Source organism: Podarcis muralis, chromosome 11 (assembly GCF_964188315.1).
Source record: "Podarcis muralis chromosome 11, rPodMur119.hap1.1, whole genome shotgun sequence".
Taxonomy (NCBI): domain Eukaryota; kingdom Metazoa; phylum Chordata; class Lepidosauria; order Squamata; family Lacertidae; genus Podarcis; species Podarcis muralis.
This window is the reverse complement of record NC_135665.1, coordinates 55889109-55909167: the sequence shown is the minus strand read 5'-3', so window position 1 is coordinate 55909167 and position 20059 is coordinate 55889109. Positions and strand designations below refer to the sequence as shown.

General features: G+C 45.7%; 1 protein-coding gene across 1 annotated transcript; it reads right to left on the bottom strand.

The window, feature by feature from the left end:
• Positions 1-491: 491 nt before the first annotated feature.
• On the bottom strand, positions 492-16514 carry CFAP53 (cilia and flagella associated protein 53). The gene is made up of 8 exons (XM_028749009.2): positions 16326-16514; positions 14449-14678; positions 12728-12901; positions 8586-8889; positions 8200-8418; positions 4779-4995; positions 2352-2454; positions 492-937 (listed from the first exon to the last, which is right to left on the bottom strand). The coding sequence occupies exons 1-8, from the start codon at positions 16404-16406 to the stop codon at positions 715-717; spliced, it is 1551 nt and encodes a 516-aa protein (XP_028604842.2). The 5' UTR covers positions 16407-16514; the 3' UTR covers positions 492-714.
• Positions 16515-20059: the final 3545 nt, after the last annotated feature.

Here is a 20059-nt window from a genome sequence, read left to right as displayed (position 1 = left end):
AGGTTGCTAGAGATTTGGGGTAACTGGCCAGGCAGCTGTGCCCAGATTAACATTGCCACTTTTGTTTTGATTGCTCCTGCTTCTGCAAACTTTAAAGGCAGCTGGACACACAGAAACTAAATATGCCAAGTTTTGTCCAGAACATCTCTTAAAGCCTCGTTTGCTTAGTTTCCGTAGATCTAGCTGTAAGTACAGCAGGTCTCAGCTCTGCAAAGGAACGTGCTGGCAATATGTACACAGGACTCCAGGTTGCCTGATCACAGTGAGACAGAGGGAGTACATCAGTTCTTATAGAATACAGTGGTGGGAACGGGGAATGTCAACTGAATAAATGCTGAGTTATGGACAACCTTTTCTTTTCTTTTTTTAAAAAAGAGGGAATGAAAATGCTTTTTTATTACAAATAACTTGGAAAAGCACAGCTTATAGGCATTCATTTTGAATTGTACAACTAAAAGTGTTTTTAAAGAAAATGTTTTGAAGTCAGTCAATTTCACCATGCAACGTTCTTTATTTAAAACGTAAAACTTTCGACAGCATTTTATTTTTAAAAGGAGGTTTTGCTTGACCAAGAAAAGAAGCTAGGAAACATGGTATTCTAGAGTCTTCTTCCCCTCAGTCAGTGTACACATGTAGAAGATGCTTTAGCTGCACTTGAGAGTTTTAAATGCAGTGATTTATAAATATAGATCTATATAAAGGAAATTGGTTGGATTAAGAACTGCTGGCAAGGTACCTCCGCAAAGGATGGAGATCTGACAACTTCATGTAAGGTCTTGAGATGATGTCCGCTATCTTCTGCTGGTAAAGCTTTTCCGCTTCCAGGGACAAAGCGTATTGGCGGCGTTCTTCTTCCTTCTCAAGATCACGGGCTTGCTTGTTGTAATCCATCTGAGCATTGAGTTCCTCCTGATATGCCTTTGCTTGCTGTGTGCGCCTGCAGATAACGTAATAAAGAGGGGTGAGCGTAATCAGAAGCAGAAACTACTTAACACTTTTAACACACTCCCTTCCAGGGCATGGTCTGAAGGCACACAGCCCTTTTGCAGGCCATTCTCCCACACCCTGTTCTGTGCAAGACAGGAAGGAGGCTCACTCCACATTCTCTTTTCCAGCAAACCTTTGAATAAAAGTGCATCTTTGAATAAATGTGCACCTCTGAATAAATAATGCATCCTTTGATGGATGCATTATTGTCCTCCACGTGACACACCTTGCTTTTCTATCCTTTTCATTGCCTATGCACTCCCTTCTCCCCCCCTCCACCTATTGTTATTGTACTCTAATATATAAAGAACCCCTGGACAGTTAAGTCCAGTCAAAGGCGACTATGGGGTTGCAGCGCTCATCTCGCTTTCAGGCCGAGGGAGTCGGTGTTTGTCCGCAGGCAGCTTTCCAGGTCATATGGCCAGCATGACTAAACTGCTTCTGGTGCAACGGGACACCATGACGGAAACCAGAGCGCATGGAAATGCCATTTACCTTCCTGCTGCAGTGGTACCTATTTATCTACTTGCAAAGACGTGCTTTTGAACTGCTAGGTTGGCAAGAGCTGGGACAGAGCAATGGGAACTCACTCCGTCGCGGGGATTTGAACCACCGACCTTCTGATCGGCAAGCCCAAGAGGCTCAGTCATTTAGATCACAGCGCCACCCGCGTCCCTACTCGAATATAGAGGATTGAATCAAGCTAAGTCATACTCAGAGTAGTCCTACTGGAAAAATCAGTGAGCATGACTAACATAAACTGACGTATTTAAATAGGTCTACTCCAATTATGACTTGTCTGTATACAACACACAGTATTGTGGTGTGGTGTTTGGGGGAAAATGCTCAATAAAAATGTTAATTTTTGAAATGCATAGGTTTGCGCTGTGTATGGCTATTTGTTATCCCTATTCGAAAATTTGTTAGGATTCTAAGCACGAGCTGAAAATCATCCTTTATTCTCTGACTTTGTTATTAAAATCTGTCCCACTTTGGAATGTGGAAGGAGCTTTCGCCACATGTTGTTTTCTTATTGATGTCCCTGCAAGAAAAAGGGCTTAATTCCCAGTTTTAGGGATGGAAAACAGAGGAAAGATAGTGAGACTCTCTAAGAACACTTGAACTCAGGACTTTTAGCACCAAATTGCAGCACTCTCTCTCCTTTTAACCACTGCTACTTAGAAGCTTTCAAGGCTTTAATGTCTCTGCAAAAGATATATGAAAATGTGTTCAATTTGCCTTGACTGTATAGGTTACAGAACTGAGGCTTTCCCTGCAAATAATTTGGGTGCCACTGGCATAGTTTGCTGGGTTTTTACCACAAAGGTATAATCAGCCCTGCTGATAGGATCAAGAGCAATTACCTTGCATATTTCTCCTCTTCTAGACGGTTGAATTCTAGAATGGCTGCATTTAACAATTCCCTGTCCCGAATCAGTGCCTCTTGTTCTTGGGCATTTCTCTGAACTGGAAGGCAAAAGATGGAACATGTAATTGGCCGATGCTGCTGCTTTTTTGTCAGTGAATTAATTATTACAATGTGTTTAGTCTTTTGGTCGCCTAACACACGGCAGTATCTGTACAACAAAGCCGGGAAAATACCGTATTTTTCGCCCTATAGGACGCACCGTCCCATAAGGCGCGCCTAGGTTTTTTGGGGGGGAAATAAAGGGGGAAAAAAATTTTTCCCCAGGTGCGAGCTTCCCCCGACCCCAGCCCCCAAACAGGCAGCTCTCTACAAGCCGTGGGAGCGCTCCCGCTGCTTGGGGAGAGGTCCGCGAAGCCTGGACGTGCTGATCCCAGCGCGCGCAGGCTTCAGTATGCAGGCAACTCTCCGCAAGCAGCGGGAGCCCAGCGCTGGGCTCCCGCTGCTTGCGGAGAGGTGTGCGAAGCCTGGAGAGCGTGAGGGGTCGGTGCGCACTGACCCCTCTCGCTCTCCAGGCTTCAGTGAAAGCTTGCATTCGCCCCATAGGACGCACACACATTTCCCCTTCATTTTTGGAGGGGGGAAAGTGCGTCCTATAGGGCAAAAAACAACCATCAACATCAAAACAATCAAATCAATACATAAAACATCAGCTTTCACAGGGTTGGGTGTGCTTATCAGTAACCCAGGGCATCACTAACATTGCCTTAGCTGCTAGTTATCTGTTCAAGCCAGGCAGGCCTTACTTAGGAGACCATTCCACAGACAGAGGGCCACAACTGAAAAGGCCCTGTTCCTTATTCACACCCTTCAAGTCTCTCTCAGAGGAGGCACGTGGAGACACTTGTAATGGGCAGTTATATTCTTGTCTGGAGTGGGAATTAATCAGGTATTGTGGTCCTGCAATGTATAAGCCCTGCGGGATTTGACATCTTTCCGCAGGGCCTGCACGATGGAGCTGTTCCGGGGTTCAGTCTGATTCTTTTATTTTTGTATAAGAACAAGCATTAAAGAGGCCTCCTAGCCCGCTCACAGGTCCTTTATAAGGCCAGTGGTAACATTTGGCCCTGGAGAATATTAACCACTCTCAGTTTTACCCGTGGACTGCCATCTGTCCAGATTTTAATTTGCTCTGAACTAATTTTAAGATGTATTTTAATTAACTGACTGCCTGTTTTTATGTTCTTATATTCTTTGTATACTGTGTTAGTTTTATGATGTCAGCCGCCATGGCTGGGGAGGGCAGGGTACAAATAAAAATTTATTATTATTATTAGTTCAAACCAGCACCTTAAATTGGGTCTGGAAGAGTATAGGCGGCCAGTTTAAACTTCCTTAAATGGATGAGTGGGTGGGGGGAGGGGGTTACTGGTTTGTAGGAGGCAGGTCTTGTTTTTATTCTGTATTTTGTGCTTTTATATTGTATTTTTATGTTGTGAACTGCCCTGATATCTATGGATGAAGGGCAGAATACAAATTCAACAAATAAATGAAATAAAAATAAAGAAATGGCAAAAGACTTTCCTGATTAGTTCCATCCCTGTTCCTGCTGCTGTATTAATATCATGGATTTTATTACATGTGTTTACTACTCTGGTAATCTCCCAGCAGGGCTACTGCAATGCAACATATGTGGGGCTGCCCTTGAAAACAGTCAAAAAGCTACAGCTATTGCAGAATAGCAAAGTGGGATCATGCAACACTGATCCTTAAAGCACTGGACTGGCTGGCTGTGAGCTATTGAGCACAAATCAAGGTGCTGGCATTCTGGGCATGCATATTACCTTTATGAGGATATGGGTATGAGCTGGGCTGATTCAGGGCTGGGAGGGGGAAATCCTTAATAAAATATGGGGTGGAGGCAGGCAATCCTATTTATGGGCTCGACTTTGCGCATTTACGATGGCACTGTACAAGTGCAGAACACGGTAGGCATGCAATTCAACGCCTTGAGAACCTCGGCTTTTGTTTTTGTTGTAAAAGCCAAGTGTCCAGGCCCTTCAGAGTGTAAAATATAGGCTTCAAAGCACACAAACAATGAACATCTGGCGTCATCTTTAGCCAGGGCGCAGGAAAAGCGGGCGAGGCTTTTGCTTTTGCCAAGGGTGGGGTTTCAGTTCTTTGCACAGCTCCTTGTTCCTGATTCATAGAAGCAGAATTCATGATGTGCGGATGCATTAATTTGCATTATTTATGCAGTCTGCAGAATCCAGGTGCACAATTCTGACCTCCCTTCCTAGAGCTCAGCCTGCACAGAGCCCTGCTTAGTGTTCCTGCTCTACAGGCGCAGGTCTCCTGTTCCAGACCTGTTCCAAGATAGAAGGTAAATCAGGCCACAGATAACGTGTCCCTGACATCCCCTTACGTTTCTCCTCCAGCTGAAGTCTCCTCGTGTCCATGACTTCTGTGAGCAAGCGGCCCCTGGCCTCCTTCATGGCCCTCTCCTTTGCGGCTCTCTTTGCCCACATCCGGGCTGTCTCTTCCGCCCGCAGCTTGTCCAGCTCTTTTTCCTGGCGCTGCTCGTCCTCCCTCTGCTGAGCCAGGTAGGCCTTAAACATCTGCTGCTCTTTCAAGAGCTCTTTCTGCAGAAAAGAGACGAGGAAAAAGTTGCAGAAAACAATAAATAAAAAGGGAGTCATGGTGATTTTGCAGCTTTATACACCATTGATAATATGGCCATTGAGAACAAGCGTCAAAAACTAAGTTCTCATCATCTCCTTAAAGGTAAAGGTAAAGGGACCCCTGACCGTTAGGTCCAGTCGCGGACGACTCTGGGGTTGCGTGCTCATCTCGCTCTATAGGCCAAGGGAGCCGGCGTTTGTCCGCAGACAGCTTCCGGGTCATGTGGCCAGCATGACTAAGCCGCTTCTGGCGAACCAGAGCAGCCCACGGAAACGCCGTTTACCTTCCCGCTGTAGCGGTATCTCTTTATCTACTTGCACTTTGACATGCTTTTGAACTGCTAAGGTGGGCAGGAACAGAGACCGAGCAACGGGAGCTGACCCCGTTGTGGGGATTCGAAATGCCGACCTTCTGATTGGCAAGCCCTAGGCTTAACCCACAGCATCACCCACATCTCCTTAGCCTTCCCCAAATGAAAATGAAGAACATAAAAAGCTGTCTTGAGGCAAGTTGGACCATTGGTCCTTTTACCTCAGTATTGTCTACACTGACTGGCAGCAGCTCTCCAGAGTTTCAGACAGGCAGTTTTTCCTAGCCCTACCTGGAGATTGAAATAAATCTTTTGCCTGCTCGCTTAATACCAGATCTCAGTGTGACCTAATGAAACGGACTGGCAGTAAATGATAGGATAGAAAAATAAGAGGGGGGGAAAGAAAAAAAAAACAGTGGGTTGATTACATTACCAATGAAAACATTTCATCACTCCTGACTTTAACGTATGACTTTATGCAGCACTTCTACATTGTAAGGGATAATGCACAGTTTGCTAATTCTGGAGAAGTCCTTCCCTCGCTCGACATTCGGTGTTATCTGAGAACTTTGCCTATTTAGGTGATCTGCCATTACAGCTTTTCTTTCTAGGCAAGCTGTGAACCGCCAAGCGTGATGGAGTCTGGCTGGGTTTCTTTTATTCTCCCTGCTACTAATATGATGCTGATGGTTCAGATTTCACTATTGGTTGGGCTGTATAATGCAAATGGTTTAATTTTAAATATTGTTCTCAGCTTCGAGAACTCATGGAGTTGAAAATCAAGATGCTAACTCAGCACTGGGAGCCTATGGGCTAGATTCAAACTTTGCCAGCCGTTGGGGGTTGTGGGGGAACATTCCAATGGTGAGCAGAGACAAAAAGTAAATAAACATGCATGCTTTGTTTTCCATGCAATTGCTATTTGCACGTACCTGTTCCTTTTTTCTCCATTCCCCAAGTCTTATTCCTGTGTAACATGCAGTTAATTTCTCTTTCCTCTGATTTTTGGCCCTTGAGAATCGGATGTATATTCTCAGGACCCACCTTATCTTTGTAATTATAGATTGCTTTAAACTGTTTTTAATATCGCATAATGTTGTATTTTTAGAGGGACGCGGGTGGCGCTGTGGGTAAAAGCCTCAGCACCTAGGGCTTGCCAATCGAAAGGTCGGCGGTTCGAATCCCCGCGGCGGGGTGCGCTCCCGTCGCTCGGTCCCAGCGCCTGCCAACCTAGCAGTTTGAAAGCACCCCTGGGTGCAAGTAGATAAATAGGGACCGCTTACTAGCGGGGAGGTAAACGGCGTTTCCGTGTGCGGCTCTGGCTCGCCAGATGCAGCTTTGTCACGCTGGCCACGTGACCCGGAAGTGTCTCCGGACAGCGCTGGCCCCCGGCCTCTTGAGTGAGATGGGCGCACAACCCTAGAGTCTGGCAAGACTGGCCCGTACAGGCAGGGGTACCTTTACCTTTACCTTTTAATGTTGTATTTTACTGTTAAAGTTGTGTTTTAATTGCTCTAACTCGCCCTGGGACCTTAAGCCTGAAGGGTGGGTAATAAATTGTAATGTTTGTGGTGGTAATAATGCCTCTATCTTTTTTAAACAGAAATGCATTCACTGGTTTTCTGAAGAGGATGTATTTGAAAGAAATCGTTTCAAACAGATTATAGCCTCTTCTTTGGTCACCACCTCTTGCTCGTTGGTGGTGCAAATTAAGAACCACATTTTCAGCTCCTACCTCTGTTCTGCACCCATTGGCACAAGTGCGCGCACACACCAGACATGCAGGTAAAAAACACTCTCTCTAACAAACACATGCACACATGCAGGCACACACAACAGCATTTCCAGCCCCCTCTACTCTAGCATGGGGGTGGGGGTGGCTAGAAAGATCCCCCTGCCTACAGAGCAGGAATAGGGATTTCCTTTCCCAGTCTTTGCACCAAGATCTGAGATAAGAGTAAAAGGCAGCCTTTCTTCCCCGCTCCCATCCCAGCACTCGCTGAGTAGGAATGCTGCCTTTGAATCTATAAGCACCAGCAGAGGACTTCTTGCTGTGGTGCTTAGTACTAAGGCTGGAGACGTAGGATCTCTCTGCCTGCTCTTTTAAGGGCTGACCTCTGATTGCCACACAATTACACTGGGGGACTGGCAGGGAGGTAGGGGTCCCTGAGAGGTTGGGCAGGTTGGACTGGGCAGGCCAGATTAGGCCCATGGGCTGGAGGTTCCTCTCCACTGTGATAAATCCTCAAACAAGGCTTGATCCTTTTTTTATCATGAGCCCAGGGCTTCCTTGGAAGTCTGTTGTGGGCTCCCAAGTGAAAAGGTCGGTGTCAGGGGACTGCCATTGGAACAGGGAAGGGAAGCTGAGGGGGAGTTGGCTTACAGGGAACCTCCGAAAATCTTGCGAAGCAGTTCCTCTTCCTGTGGTGGGGAAAGCCACACCTCCAGTGGGGAAGAGGGGAAGGGACCAGAGGATGCTGCTGGGAGTCTCAGCACCACTCCTGGTCAAGCCGGCCAGGAGGGAAGCACGCCTCTTCCGTCGCCCACCCTGCGCAGAGGTGTAAAACGCAAAGAAGGAAGGAAAAGGCTGGGGGTGACTAAGCTATTATGTTGGGGGAGGACCCAGAAACAGCCACTCCCGGATTCTGCTAGCGACTGAGGCAGACATGAACTCGTGGTACTGCACTGTAAATAGTTTTGCACCCAAATAAAACCTGTAAAAGACAGGTGGGAGTCTTGACTGGTTACTCATGAGCAACCACCATTGCCATCTGACAGTCAGCAATGGCAAAGAAGCCAGAAACATGGAATCTGCTGCCTTTAGCTCAAAACCTGAATTAAATACTAGCCTTACTTTCCTTCTCTTTTGGCTCTCTGTATCCTCCTGGGATTCTTTCATGATGTGATCCAGGATCTTCATATCTAAAGCCAGCTCTTCTTGCTGCTCTTCGTGGAGACGCCTCCTCTTCTCCTCCATGGAATCCAGCAACATGTCTCTGCACTCCCTCAGCTTCCTCTGCCGCTCAATCTCGGCCCGTTCGTTCTCCAGTTTCATCAGCTGACGTTCTTCTTCCTACAATTAGTGGCAAGAGAGACGGTTAACTCACACCTCCCGCTTTAATGATGCCCAACAAAACGAGGGGGCTAGACTGGGAGAATCGTAACGCTACGAAGTTGTAGCAATGGCTGCCGTCTTGGACCTAGCAGATTCATCTTATGCTCTTAAACCAGCTACGTTACCATCAGCTTTGCCTCTTCTTCCTTCAGCCGCCTCGCCTCCTGCCGCTGAGCGTCCGCCACAGTTTGCTGAGCTTCAAGGAGGTTTTTCTGGCCGTCAGTCCACCTTGTTCTCTTCCGTTCGTCCTCCGCTGCTCGCTTCTCCTTGGCCAGCCTGTCCTCTTCCCAAAGAGCCGCAAAGGCCGCCTCCTCCCTTGCTCGTTGCTTCTTGAGTTCCTCCTTCAGGGCCAGCTGGGCCAGCCGGTCCTCACATATCTCCATCAGATGCTTCTTGCTCCACAGTGTCCGTGCGTCCTCACAAGTTACTCTGAGCAGGAGAGAAAAGGAGGAACGGAAACATGTTTCTGAAGAGGCACATGGACACAGTACTGTGCCATCAGGAACACAGAAAGCTGCCTTATACAGAGTCAGGCCACAGGATCACCCGGTTCAGTACTGTTTACACTAACAGGCAATGGCTCTGTGGGGTTTCAAAGCAAAATTTTTGACCAGCCCTGACTGGGAGATGCTGGGGATTGGACCTGGGACCTTCTGCATGCAAAGCAGGAGGCTCCACCTCTGCGTTGCAGCCCTTCTTCAATAATGCTGATTCACGTTACAGCTAAAAAATGCATGTCTAGGCACAAAACAAAGGCAAAAATGCTAGCTCTGTTGGTTCATAGCTGTGCGGTAGATGGAAGGCTACATAGCCCAAAGGCTTAGCTAGCGATATTTAGGGATGCCTGATGAATTAGAGTTCTGCAGATTCCAATATGAACTGACCTGATCCACAAGAACCAGCCCAATGTAATTATCCTCTGGATTTGACACTTCTCCAAATTCTGCAAATACAGTTCTCGGCCCAAAGAAATTGCCAAAATGCATAAGTATGTAGTTTTATGGCATGTATTTGAATACTTATTTTATGATCAAATGTGTTTTCGAATATAAAAAATAACAGCGGTGGGACCCCTCTTAAAATGTGGGCCTTGGCAGTTGCCCAATAATGCCAATCCCTGATGCTGCCCATGCCCCTCCATTTTCTAGGTAATGATGTCCAAGAGGTTTATCTGTTAAGCAACTTCAGCGCTTGACCTGTCAGATTCTGCCAACTTAGCAGAGAGGCACACTCAGGGAGGGGTGCCACCGAAAGCATTTTGCCTAAGGGCCCCAAACCCTGGCACTTGTACCGGACAAGAAGAACTCCCTCACTGACTTTTCTGTACCCAGAAACTCCACGGGTTCTTCTCCATATCATTGCAAACTAATCGTCATATCACATAACGCAGCTGGAGCAGATCTTTGTCAACACTGTGACAAATCTTCCTGCTTTCTGGGGAGGGTGGGACAGGGGAGTGCTATTAAGTGCCCGCTGCCCATCCAAGTGTAATTTGAAGGTGCAGCCATTTCGCTGCCTCTGCAAATAACAATTCACTGCTGATCGGCTGGATACGCTAAAAAAAGGCATAATAAAGCAACATAAAGGTGACATGCTTATTGGCATTGAGAATGGATATATTGTACAAAAAGGAATGCCTCCTGGAAACGAAGGGCACAGTCTATCAGAAGTTCTCTCTTTCAAAGGAGCAATAGCAGCACAGGAGCACTACTGAGCCATAGCTGTCAACCTTCCCTTTTTTTGCGGGAAATTCCCTTATTCCAGCGCCGTTTCCTGCTGCTTCCCGTTGCTATTCCGGATTGTTAGATATCCCATAGACAGGTGAGGCTGCTGATCCCTTATTTTCGAGGCTGCTGATCCCTTATTTTCAAATCTGAAAGTTGACAGCTATGTATTGAGCAAGTGTCATGTTGGCAACTGGGGGAGCAGCTGGTAAATAGGCTGGTTTGGGGAACAGGAGAACAAAAGGGATCTGAGACTTTGGCATGCATAGTTAGTACATGCAACCACTTGATGGTTGTTAAGTGTTTGCCACATCTGGAGAGCCAGAGTTCTTGACTCTTGATTTAGAGAGAGAAACAAGATCTATGGCTAGCAGATCACTGGTTTAAACGGTCAAAGAGAACATCTGGAAGAGATCAGGGAGGAGCAGGGCAATGGGGTGGCAGTGATAAAGCTTCTGCTGCATGAAAAGTGATACAGACATTTCAAAAAGTAGGAGTTAAATCAAAGTGTTAGCCAAGGCAGTAATTCATAATACAAAATAGCTCCATAACTGTTTGATCTGACCAAAATAAGTCATCCAAAGCAGCTTTTACAGCCACCCATACACATCTGCTCTCACAGATGGTTGTTCAACTATTTCACTTTGCTGTCCTAAGCTTCTCTACTGTCAAGAGCTGTGAAATTTTAATGTTGCTTACGGAAGTCAGATGCCAAATTGGTGCCCCTTACCAGCATTTATCCATTTTTACGGGAGCAAGGCAGAATCACGTGTGACTACACTCTTTCCTTTGCAAGAAGTGGCAAACGTTATGACAGAATAGAGGGTATGATATGCCTATATGGCCACTTTCGAGCCATCCAAAACATCTTTAATATACACATGTAAATAAATAATAAATGCTTCCAAAGCTCAAATGGCGAGGCAATAAACTACAATTTCTATACAAGTCACAGCAGGGGAGAGAGAGGAGAAAAACTGTTGTAAAAAGAAGAGAAGATACAAAAACATTTCCACGTGATATATTAAAGAGACCCGTAAAACAATATTTCTCTCTTGCCACCCAAACAAACCATGTTCAGAGCTGCAAAAATTATGACTGGCAGCCTCTCATCATGAGGGATGCACAAAGCTGTCAGTTCTGATTTCTCTCAGTTTCTCATTTTTCCAGTCTTAAGTTCAGTTTACGCCATTACATCAGTTTGCAAGCTTTTTTAAAAGAAAAAGTCATGAAAATCTGGCAACACCTTTGTCTGCATTTCTCATAATAGACAGACTTTTGCAAGTGATATCCCCTAATATAATGTATTTTTGTACATTTTCTTCACTAATATACACATTTTTGTTCACACTTCCCCCTACCACATGTTTTTGTACACATTTTTGGGTTTGAAAACTGCCCAGCAAAATTTGTTGAAGGATGAATTGCAAAGGATAGCCTGCATAAATGTTCAGGAAGTGCAGGTTTGGTATTCAAAACAATTCATTGGTTTAGGACCAAACACTGGACTATTCTGAACACAAAAGCAGGGCTCCAGGCTTTAACTAGTTTTGCTAGAAGATTAATCCAATGGTCTTCAACTGTTGGGTTATGACTTCTCATTCCGCCACACTTAACACTCTAAATCAGGGTTTGCCACCATGGTGCTCATACAGTGGCGCTCCTGAGGTCCTCCCTGGAGCCCCCAAAGCAACGGAGCAACCCTACCCATTGCTCCTTGTGGCCATGACAACGTAAGAGTAATTACCTTTTTCTCCTTTGAAAAGTACATGGATCTGAAGGAGGAAGATGAAAGGGGGATGCTCTTCCTTGTATATCTGAAGGAGCGTCTCCACCCCCATCGTTCTACCTGGACACTGAGGTCCAGCGCCAAGGGCCTTCTGGCGGTTCCCTCACTGCAAGAAGCCAAGTTGCAGGGAACCAGGCAGAGGGCCTTCTCGGTAGTGGCACCCGCCCTGTGGAACGCCCTCCCACCAGATGTCAAAGAGAACAATGACCAAACTTTTAGAAGACATCTGAAGGCAGCCCCGTTTAGGGAAGCTTTTAATGTTTGATGAGCTACTGTATTTTAATATTTTGTTGGAAGCCGCCCAGAGTGGCTGGGGAAGCCCAGCCAGATGGGGGGGTATAAATAAATTATTATTATTATTATTATTATTATTATTATTATTATTATTATATTTATTTTATGCATTAAATTTATACGTCAGCCTTCATCCAATGATCACCAGTGTGGCTTACTTCCTCTTTCAGTTCCATGTGCTTTTCAAGGCTCAAATTGATTTTACTGGCTCTAGCTTTTACCAGATCCCTTGGAAAGGCTGTGTATGTGTATGAATGCACACACACTCATTTTCAGCAGGGATGATATTGCCCAGATAAGAGGGGGAGGAAAGTGACCAGAGGCCATAGTGCCCACAGCACTCACTGAAAAGTCCAAATGGGCCCACAGGTCTAAAAGAAAACAAATTCATGGACTGAGAAGTTGCCTTCCCCCTCCCCATTCCTCCTGCCTGCGCCGCCCCTGTTTATGACCAACTTACCTGAACTGTTGGTCCCTTTTTTCCGCCACAAGTTTCCTCCGAGCTTCTTCCCTCTTATCTCTCAGCAATTTTGCTTTTGCTCTCATGTTCACTCGCCTGTCTTCCATAGTTTCTCCCAGCGATTCTATTGCAGCTAGGTAACACTTTTCCTCAGCTTCCAGGAGATCCCGAAGCCTGGGAAGGGTGTATTAAAAATCAAATCACTGTCAACGTGGCTTTTTTACAGAACGTGGAAGAAAGAATGCTCTGAATCAGAGGGAAAGAGTGTCCCCATCTCTAGAATTCTGTTTAGTATCTATATGAAGGCATCTGCAGCAGTCATTAGGGGTTTGGGGGCAAGTTGCCATATTCCTGAACCTGGAGAAGCCTTGCCACTGTAATTCAAGCACTGGTAACTTCAAGACTGGCTTACTGCAACATGCTCTGGGTGGGGCTTCCCTTGCACTTGATCCAGAAGCTGAAGTTAGTGCACAATTCTGCAGCTCCATTGCTGACAGGAGTGAGGCCTTGTAAGTGTATAAATTTAATGAGATAAAAGAATAGTACTAAAGGCCTGATCTGTCTACTGTGTGGAAGAGAATTCCTTATCATGTACTCTGCAGACCAGGGTCTTGGTCCCTCCATTTCAAAAACAGGAGCAGAGTTGTGATGTCAAACCAAGTAAGGCTTGCTTGATTAGCTCAATTCCAGGGATGGCCAAAATCTCAATTTGGCGTCTGGAGTGGTAAAGGCGGGCAGCATCTATTCTTTAAGTATCCATCAGGGAGCACAAAGTTCATTTTGCTCATTTCCATTAAATCCACCCTCAATACTCACCTCTTGAGTGAAAACGTTGGTGTAATCACTTACTTATTTCACTTATTTACAGAAACATGCATTAGTCTTTTCCACTTTGACCTCACAACAACTCTGTGAAGTAGGTAAGGCTGAGAGAAAGCAACTGATCCAAGATCAGACAAGCACCCTTCATGGCTGAGTCAGTATTTGCGCTTGGGCCCCTCTGATCTCAGATCATGCCCACCCTACACATTTAAAGCACACAGTTTCCCCCAAAGAATCATGGGAACTGTAGCTTGTTAAGGGTGCTGGGAATTATAGTTCTGTGAGAGGTAAACTACTGTTCTGAGGATTCTTTCAGGGAAGCTATGCGTTTTAAATGGGTACTGAATGTGCTTTAAATGTTTGCCCCATTCTCCATAGAAACAAAGAGTAAGTACACATAGGAACACAGGTATCCAACTTATACCAGGCCAGACTATACCAGGGGCAGCAGCTCTCGTGTTCCTGACCCTTTTGGATGCTGGGGATTGAACCTGAGACCTTCTGCATGCAGAGCAGGTGTCCTACCGATGAACAAAGGCCTTTCACTATTGTGAGACTGTACACTTCTTGCGAGCAAGAGACCTGTTTTACTTGCTGTGGCTTTCTGTAAGGCACATCAACTTAAACGGTAATAAAATGAAACCTTTCATGTTTATTTTGTGTCCCCCCCCCCCCTCCTGAAGGACCAGTTTGGTAGCATTAAAGCAGCAGTGGGAACCCATTTTTTCAGCCTGAGGGCAGAATTCCCACATGGGCAGCCTTCCAGGGCCCACATGCAGAAGAACCAAGAGGCAAAAGTGAGCAGGAAATGAATGCAAATTTTACCTTTGTATGCCCTCCTCTAATTAAAGGCAGAAACCCAAGATTGAATCACCAGCTTGCTCGACTGGCCTGCTTACCTTTCTTTCCTCTCTTCTTGTCCTGCCAGGTATGCCTGCATTTCAACATCAACCCTCTTCTGCACGATCCGGTGGAACTGTTTTCGCTCATTCCGATCCTCCCTTTCGATGATCTGGCGGCCAAGGAGGTGGGACTTTGCGTACATCGCGGCCGCATGGCGCAGTTTCTCTTGCTCCCTCCAGAGGAGGATTTGCTTCATGGCATCATTCGGTTTGGGAAACTTGGCCCTCTGTAAGAGGAAGTATGTCTTTAGTAACGGGAATTGGATTTAGATTTTACATCAAGCATCAAGGGGACGAAGGGAAGTGGAGTACACTTCCTCTGTACGAAGTGGATGCTGTTTTAAAGAAATTACATATAAAAACATTATTTCATCCAAAGACGTCAGGGTTGCCAAGAACTTCAGCCACCAAATGCCTGGGTAAACAGGAATGCCTTCAAAGTCCTCCTGAATAAAGATGGGGAAGGATGCACCTCATACAAATAAAATGACGGCACTGATTGTGAGCACTGTGCCTATCCCTGGTGTACAAGGGACTGCAGCCCAGATCTCTGAATGTGAGAAAGTGGTCTGAAGCAACAAGCCGATGTCAGAAAAGAGAAGCTGCTGCAATCCTATTATCATAATTACTAAAATTTAAAAAAACACCTAAAAGCAGCAAACTCTCAAGGCCACTTTAACCACAATATACACAGACAACGAAAAGCCAAATAAACTTATGTATTTGTTTATCATGTCACCCTTCATCTGAGGATCACAGGGCAGTAATTTTTAAACACTACTTTGGAACTCCCTGCCTATTGATATCAAGCAGGAGCCTTCACTGCATTCTTTTTGGCGCCTGCTGAAGACCGTTCCTATTCAGATGAGCCTACTCAGGGGTTTAGGGACAGTGATATGAGCTTTAATTTGCTCTATTCTAACTCTATTCTATATCTTTGCTTTCAGCTTCCCTCGTGTTTTGAATTCAGGGCTGTAAAAGGAAAAAATAGGTGACAATCTCATTGCTTGAGAGAGAGAGAGTGGTACCTCAGGTTGCAAACAGGATCCGTTCCGGAGGCCCGTTCGCAACATGAAAAGCCCGCAACCTGAAGTGGGATTGAGTGTAGGTATGTTTGAACATTTTAAGGACTGTATGAAATGTATGTTTGTATGCTTGTATATTCACAATATGTGTGTATTAATGCTGAATTATTTTAATAATAAAAACTTTTAAAAAAAACAAATAAAATGAAGTGTCGTATCTGCACAGGTGCGCGGCACGATTTGGCGCTTGTGCGCATGCACAGAGCGCGATTTAGCGCATCTACGCATGCGTGAGCGGCGAAACCCGGAAGTAACCCTTTCCAGTACTTCCTGGTCGCCGTGGGACGCAACCTGAAAAAACGTAACATGAAGCAAATGTAACATGAGGTATAACTGTATATATATATATATATATATATATATACTCTCTCTCTCTCTCTCTCACACACACACACACACACATATATATACACATTCTCTCTCTCCCTATATATAAATATTTGGTAAACCGCTTTGATGAAGGGTGTTCACCCCACCCCACTTCCCTCCCAGCTCTTTACAATCAAACGGTGCGTAAATCTCATGAAAATGATAAATGGAATGAATAAAACCACAACAAACAATACATAAACTAGTATCTATTAACCTAAAGCAAGCCACATCTCGCACAGCGGGGCTTACACCCGATAGCAAAGCGTTGCGCTGACGGGCCTCATTGAGGACTAGTTCCTTGTGCCCTTAGACAAACAGCGTTTATTTTTTTGGGGGGGGTGATATAACCCTCCCTATATAAGGAAACCAGTCCCCTCCGCGCTCCCCAATGCCCCCCTCAAAGCTCAAAGGACTTACTATGGCGTAGGAAAACGGCTTGGGTCCCCGCACCTCCCTCACCACTCGGCTATAGGGATTCGCCATCCTGCCGCCCTCCATGCCTGAGGCGAGGTAATGCCGCGGCGGTCGTTGCCGTGGAAACCGGACGCGCGGAACGCGCGGCGTCTACGTCATCACGCCGGCGCCGCTCCGGCCGAAGTTTCGGCGCGTAGATTCCGACTCGTGGCTGCTGCTGCTGCTGCGCATGCGCGTTAAGCGAAGCCGGGCTCCTTGGAATGAATGGATGGAGGGTGAATGGAATGGAAGGGAAGGAACCGGCCTGTTTTGCAGCCTAGGCAAGGCTAACTTATTTGCACACACAGCACAAACAATTGCGAGCTTCTGTTTGTTTGTTTGTTTAAAAAAGGGTGTCTTCTATAGAAAAGAAAGAAAGAAAAGCAATTGCAATGAAAAAAAATTTGGGATGGGGACCATTCCAGTCTATGAATTACTTTGGAAATGGTAAAATCCTTGCAACATATGAAATAAGAATCTCACCAGGCATTTATGACATAGGTAAAGGTAAAGGGACCCCTGACCATTAGGTCCAGTTGTGACCGACTCTGGGGTTGCGGCGCTCGTCTTGCTTTATTGGCTGAGGGAGCCGGCGTACAGCTTCTGGGTCATGTAGCCAGCATGACTAAGCCACTTCTGGCGAACCAGAGCAGCACACAGAAACACCGTTTACCATCCCGTCGGAGCGGTACCTATTTATCTACTTGCACTTTGACGTGCTTTCAAACTGCTAGGTTGGCAGGAGCAGGGACCGAGCAACGGGAGCTCACCCGTCGTGGGGATTCGAACCGCCGACCTTCTGTTTGGCAAGTCCTAGGCTCTGTGGTTTAACCCACAGTGCCCCCCGCGTCCCTATTTATGACATACAGTTTAACAAAAGCTAATATGTATAAAGCTGCGCCCCTCCGGCCCTGAGTGCGAGGCAGCTTATGTGTCAATCACCTTGAACCCAGCAAGCAGGAATAGTTCTGATTTCTTTTAGAAGCATCGCCACTGTGGAAAGTCTTCCGTCCATGCTATAGCGCTGCTTAAGAAGAGTTTAACTTTATAGTCCCCAAAAATGTTTCCTCTTAAAATTGCTGCTCCAAAAGCAAAACAGGCCACTTTTGGGGGGGTGCGGGACGGACCTGTCCCCTAATAAAAAGTTTAACCAGAAAATGAAATAAATAAATAAATAAATGCCTTCCTGAGGGGGTCCTTGCCTCAGAAGGAGTACCGGGACCTCGGAAGGAGGGCGGCGTACTGGTCGGGAATAGACAGAGACCACACCAGGACTTGAGAAAAACCAAAGTCTGATCTTTATTGAAAGAACAGAGGAAAAAATCAAACTGTTGCAACAGGGTCCCCGCTCATGTAATAAAAGGGAGTGAGACCCCGGACAAAAGAGCTGCCTTGACTCTTATACCATTTGGTTTCCAATACAGATCAATAACATCGGAGGTGGTGGGAAGCGACATGAATGGCATGAAGAGGGGACTAACATAAGTATGATGTTGAAAGACTTTCGGAAGGTGTCAGTTTGCTGAAGGGCTGGGATAATATGTGGTGAGCTTCATCCCATTTAATTCTGGATCTGCTTAAATGGCTTTTCCCTTTATCTACAGGAAAATACCTCCGCAACTGCTGATAATCAGCATGCAGATCGTGAGGCTGGATGTTGGGAAATGGCTCCAATGTTAATGTGAGATTCCCGCTCTGCATTGCTATCAATTTGGGTGTGATAGTCTGATGTTTGTATACATATTGGAAAATAAAACTAATTTATTTGAGCCGGTATTTGTGTGTATTCATGGCATTATTTGCAGACCCAGTAGATGGCAGTGTGGTGGAGAGAGTTTTGGCAGCTACAGTTTGGATACATTCAGAAAATAAAGCCTAGTGCAGCATTACATTTCAGTAGAGGTACATTCATGGGGGAAAAGAGATACATTTCTGTAAGGATACGTTCAGATACATTCTTATACATTTCAGTGATAGCAAAAGGTAAAAAAGACACAGCAAAACGATACATTCAACGATACATGAGAAAGACACAGCATACATTCTTATACATTTCAGTGATAGCAAAAGGTAAAAGGACACAGAAGACACCGCAAAATGATTTATTCTCAAACGACGCATTTCTCCAAGGCACAGTTCATTTTCTTGTGGGGTTTTTAAGGTAGAACACTATAATTCTGATATTGGTAGGGTCATTTTCCTTTATTCCCCTCTCTGACCCTGACTCTCTTACGACAATACCAAACCGATCTCTCAACTAAGAGATTTAAATATCTGAACAAGAATAACTAACAATCAATCCACGGACGTGGACTGCAAAAGAGTCCATTGTGTTTGTGTTTGACAGTGCAATCCTGTATATGTCTTCTGTAATCCTATATAGTTACTGCTGAGCCTTACCTCCGAAGGGGACTTACTCCCAGGCAAGTATGTCTAAGACTTCAGTCTCAAATGCACACTTCATGTTTTTATTTCTTTTGATGGCACCCTCAAAAAGATACAGCCGCCTGGTTTATTAATATTACTGTGTGGTGCATGACTGCCATCTAGTGGCTACTTGGATAATGAATGTTCTATATGCCAATTGGAAATTAAGAAGGGCTGTTTCCCTTTTCCTTCCATCACAGTGCAAATAATATGCAAAGCCTTTTAGCTGCTCCTGGTGTTATATTTTGAGCCATACCTTGTTATAGGAATTCTAAGGTCTCGTAAATAAAAGTCATATTCATAACTTTACAAGACAAACACATACATAAGTATATAAACCACGTTTCTGACATAGTACAGGAGAGCAATCCTGAAGCCATTTTGACTCTTCCAGCCACCTCAAATATTCTCTGCTTATGGTTTATTCCCTGTTGTCCGTTTGCTCAGAAATCCTGTCTTAAGGGCATCTTTGTGCATGAATAGGGTGAGCCTGTGACCTGGATTCAGGAACTGAGTATTTACCATCACAAAAGAATGGCCAGGCTGCCCAGGTAGAGCAATCAGTGACCATTGTCAGGTTTCCTGGCAGATAGAATTCCTGTGGTAGACCTCTCCTGTGATATGTTTCTGTTGGAGACCGCCTCCTTCTGTGATGTATGTATGATGTTTTGGGGGGTGGTCTTGGACTACAGGGCGGGCAATTTCAAAAGACTACAGTGGAACCTCTGCTCACGACCATAATCCGTTCCGGAGGCCCGTCCTTATGGAGAAACGGGTGCTGGGAGAGGCGCCGTTGTGGGCAGGTGCGGGTGGCAATTGCCCGCTTCTGCACATGCGTGAAGGCAGTCACCGCTCCTGTGCATGCGCAAATGGCGGAAAACTCGCCGGTTACTTCCGGGTTTGCCCTGGCCGCAACCTGGAACGTCCGCGAGTGGAGGCGGTTGTAAGTACAGTGGTACCTCGGGTTAAGTACTTAATTCGTTCCGGAGGTCCGTTCTTAACCTGAAACTGTTCTTAACCTGAAGCACCACTTTAGCTAATGGGGCCTCCCGCTGCTGCTGCACCACCGGAGCACGATTTCTGTTCTCATCCTGAAGCAAAGTTCTTAACCCGAACTTTCTGTGTTAGCGGAGTCTGTAACCTGAAGCATATGTAACCCGAGGTACCACTGTAGAGGTTCTACTGATTAAGGGCTTGCACACAGTTGTTCTGGTTTGATCTTCTTCCTCCCTGCATGGGGTGAGTGGGGAATCCTGTTGCAACAGTTTAAT

Excerpts from the sequence above, each read along its gene's own strand:
- CFAP53 (XM_028749009.2), bottom strand. The coding sequence starts at position 16,406 with ATGGAGGGCGGCAGGATGGCGAATCCCTATAGCCGAGTGGTGAGGGAG. Across the intron at positions 8,890-12,727 it reads AAAAGGGACCAACAGTTCAG|AGTAACTTGTGAGGACGCAC; the intron begins GTAAGTTGGTCA and ends TCTCCTGCTCAG. Across the intron at positions 4,996-8,199 it reads AGAGCCAAAAGAGAAGGAAA|AAAGAGCTCTTGAAAGAGCA; the intron begins GTAAGGCTAGTA and ends TCTTTTCTGCAG.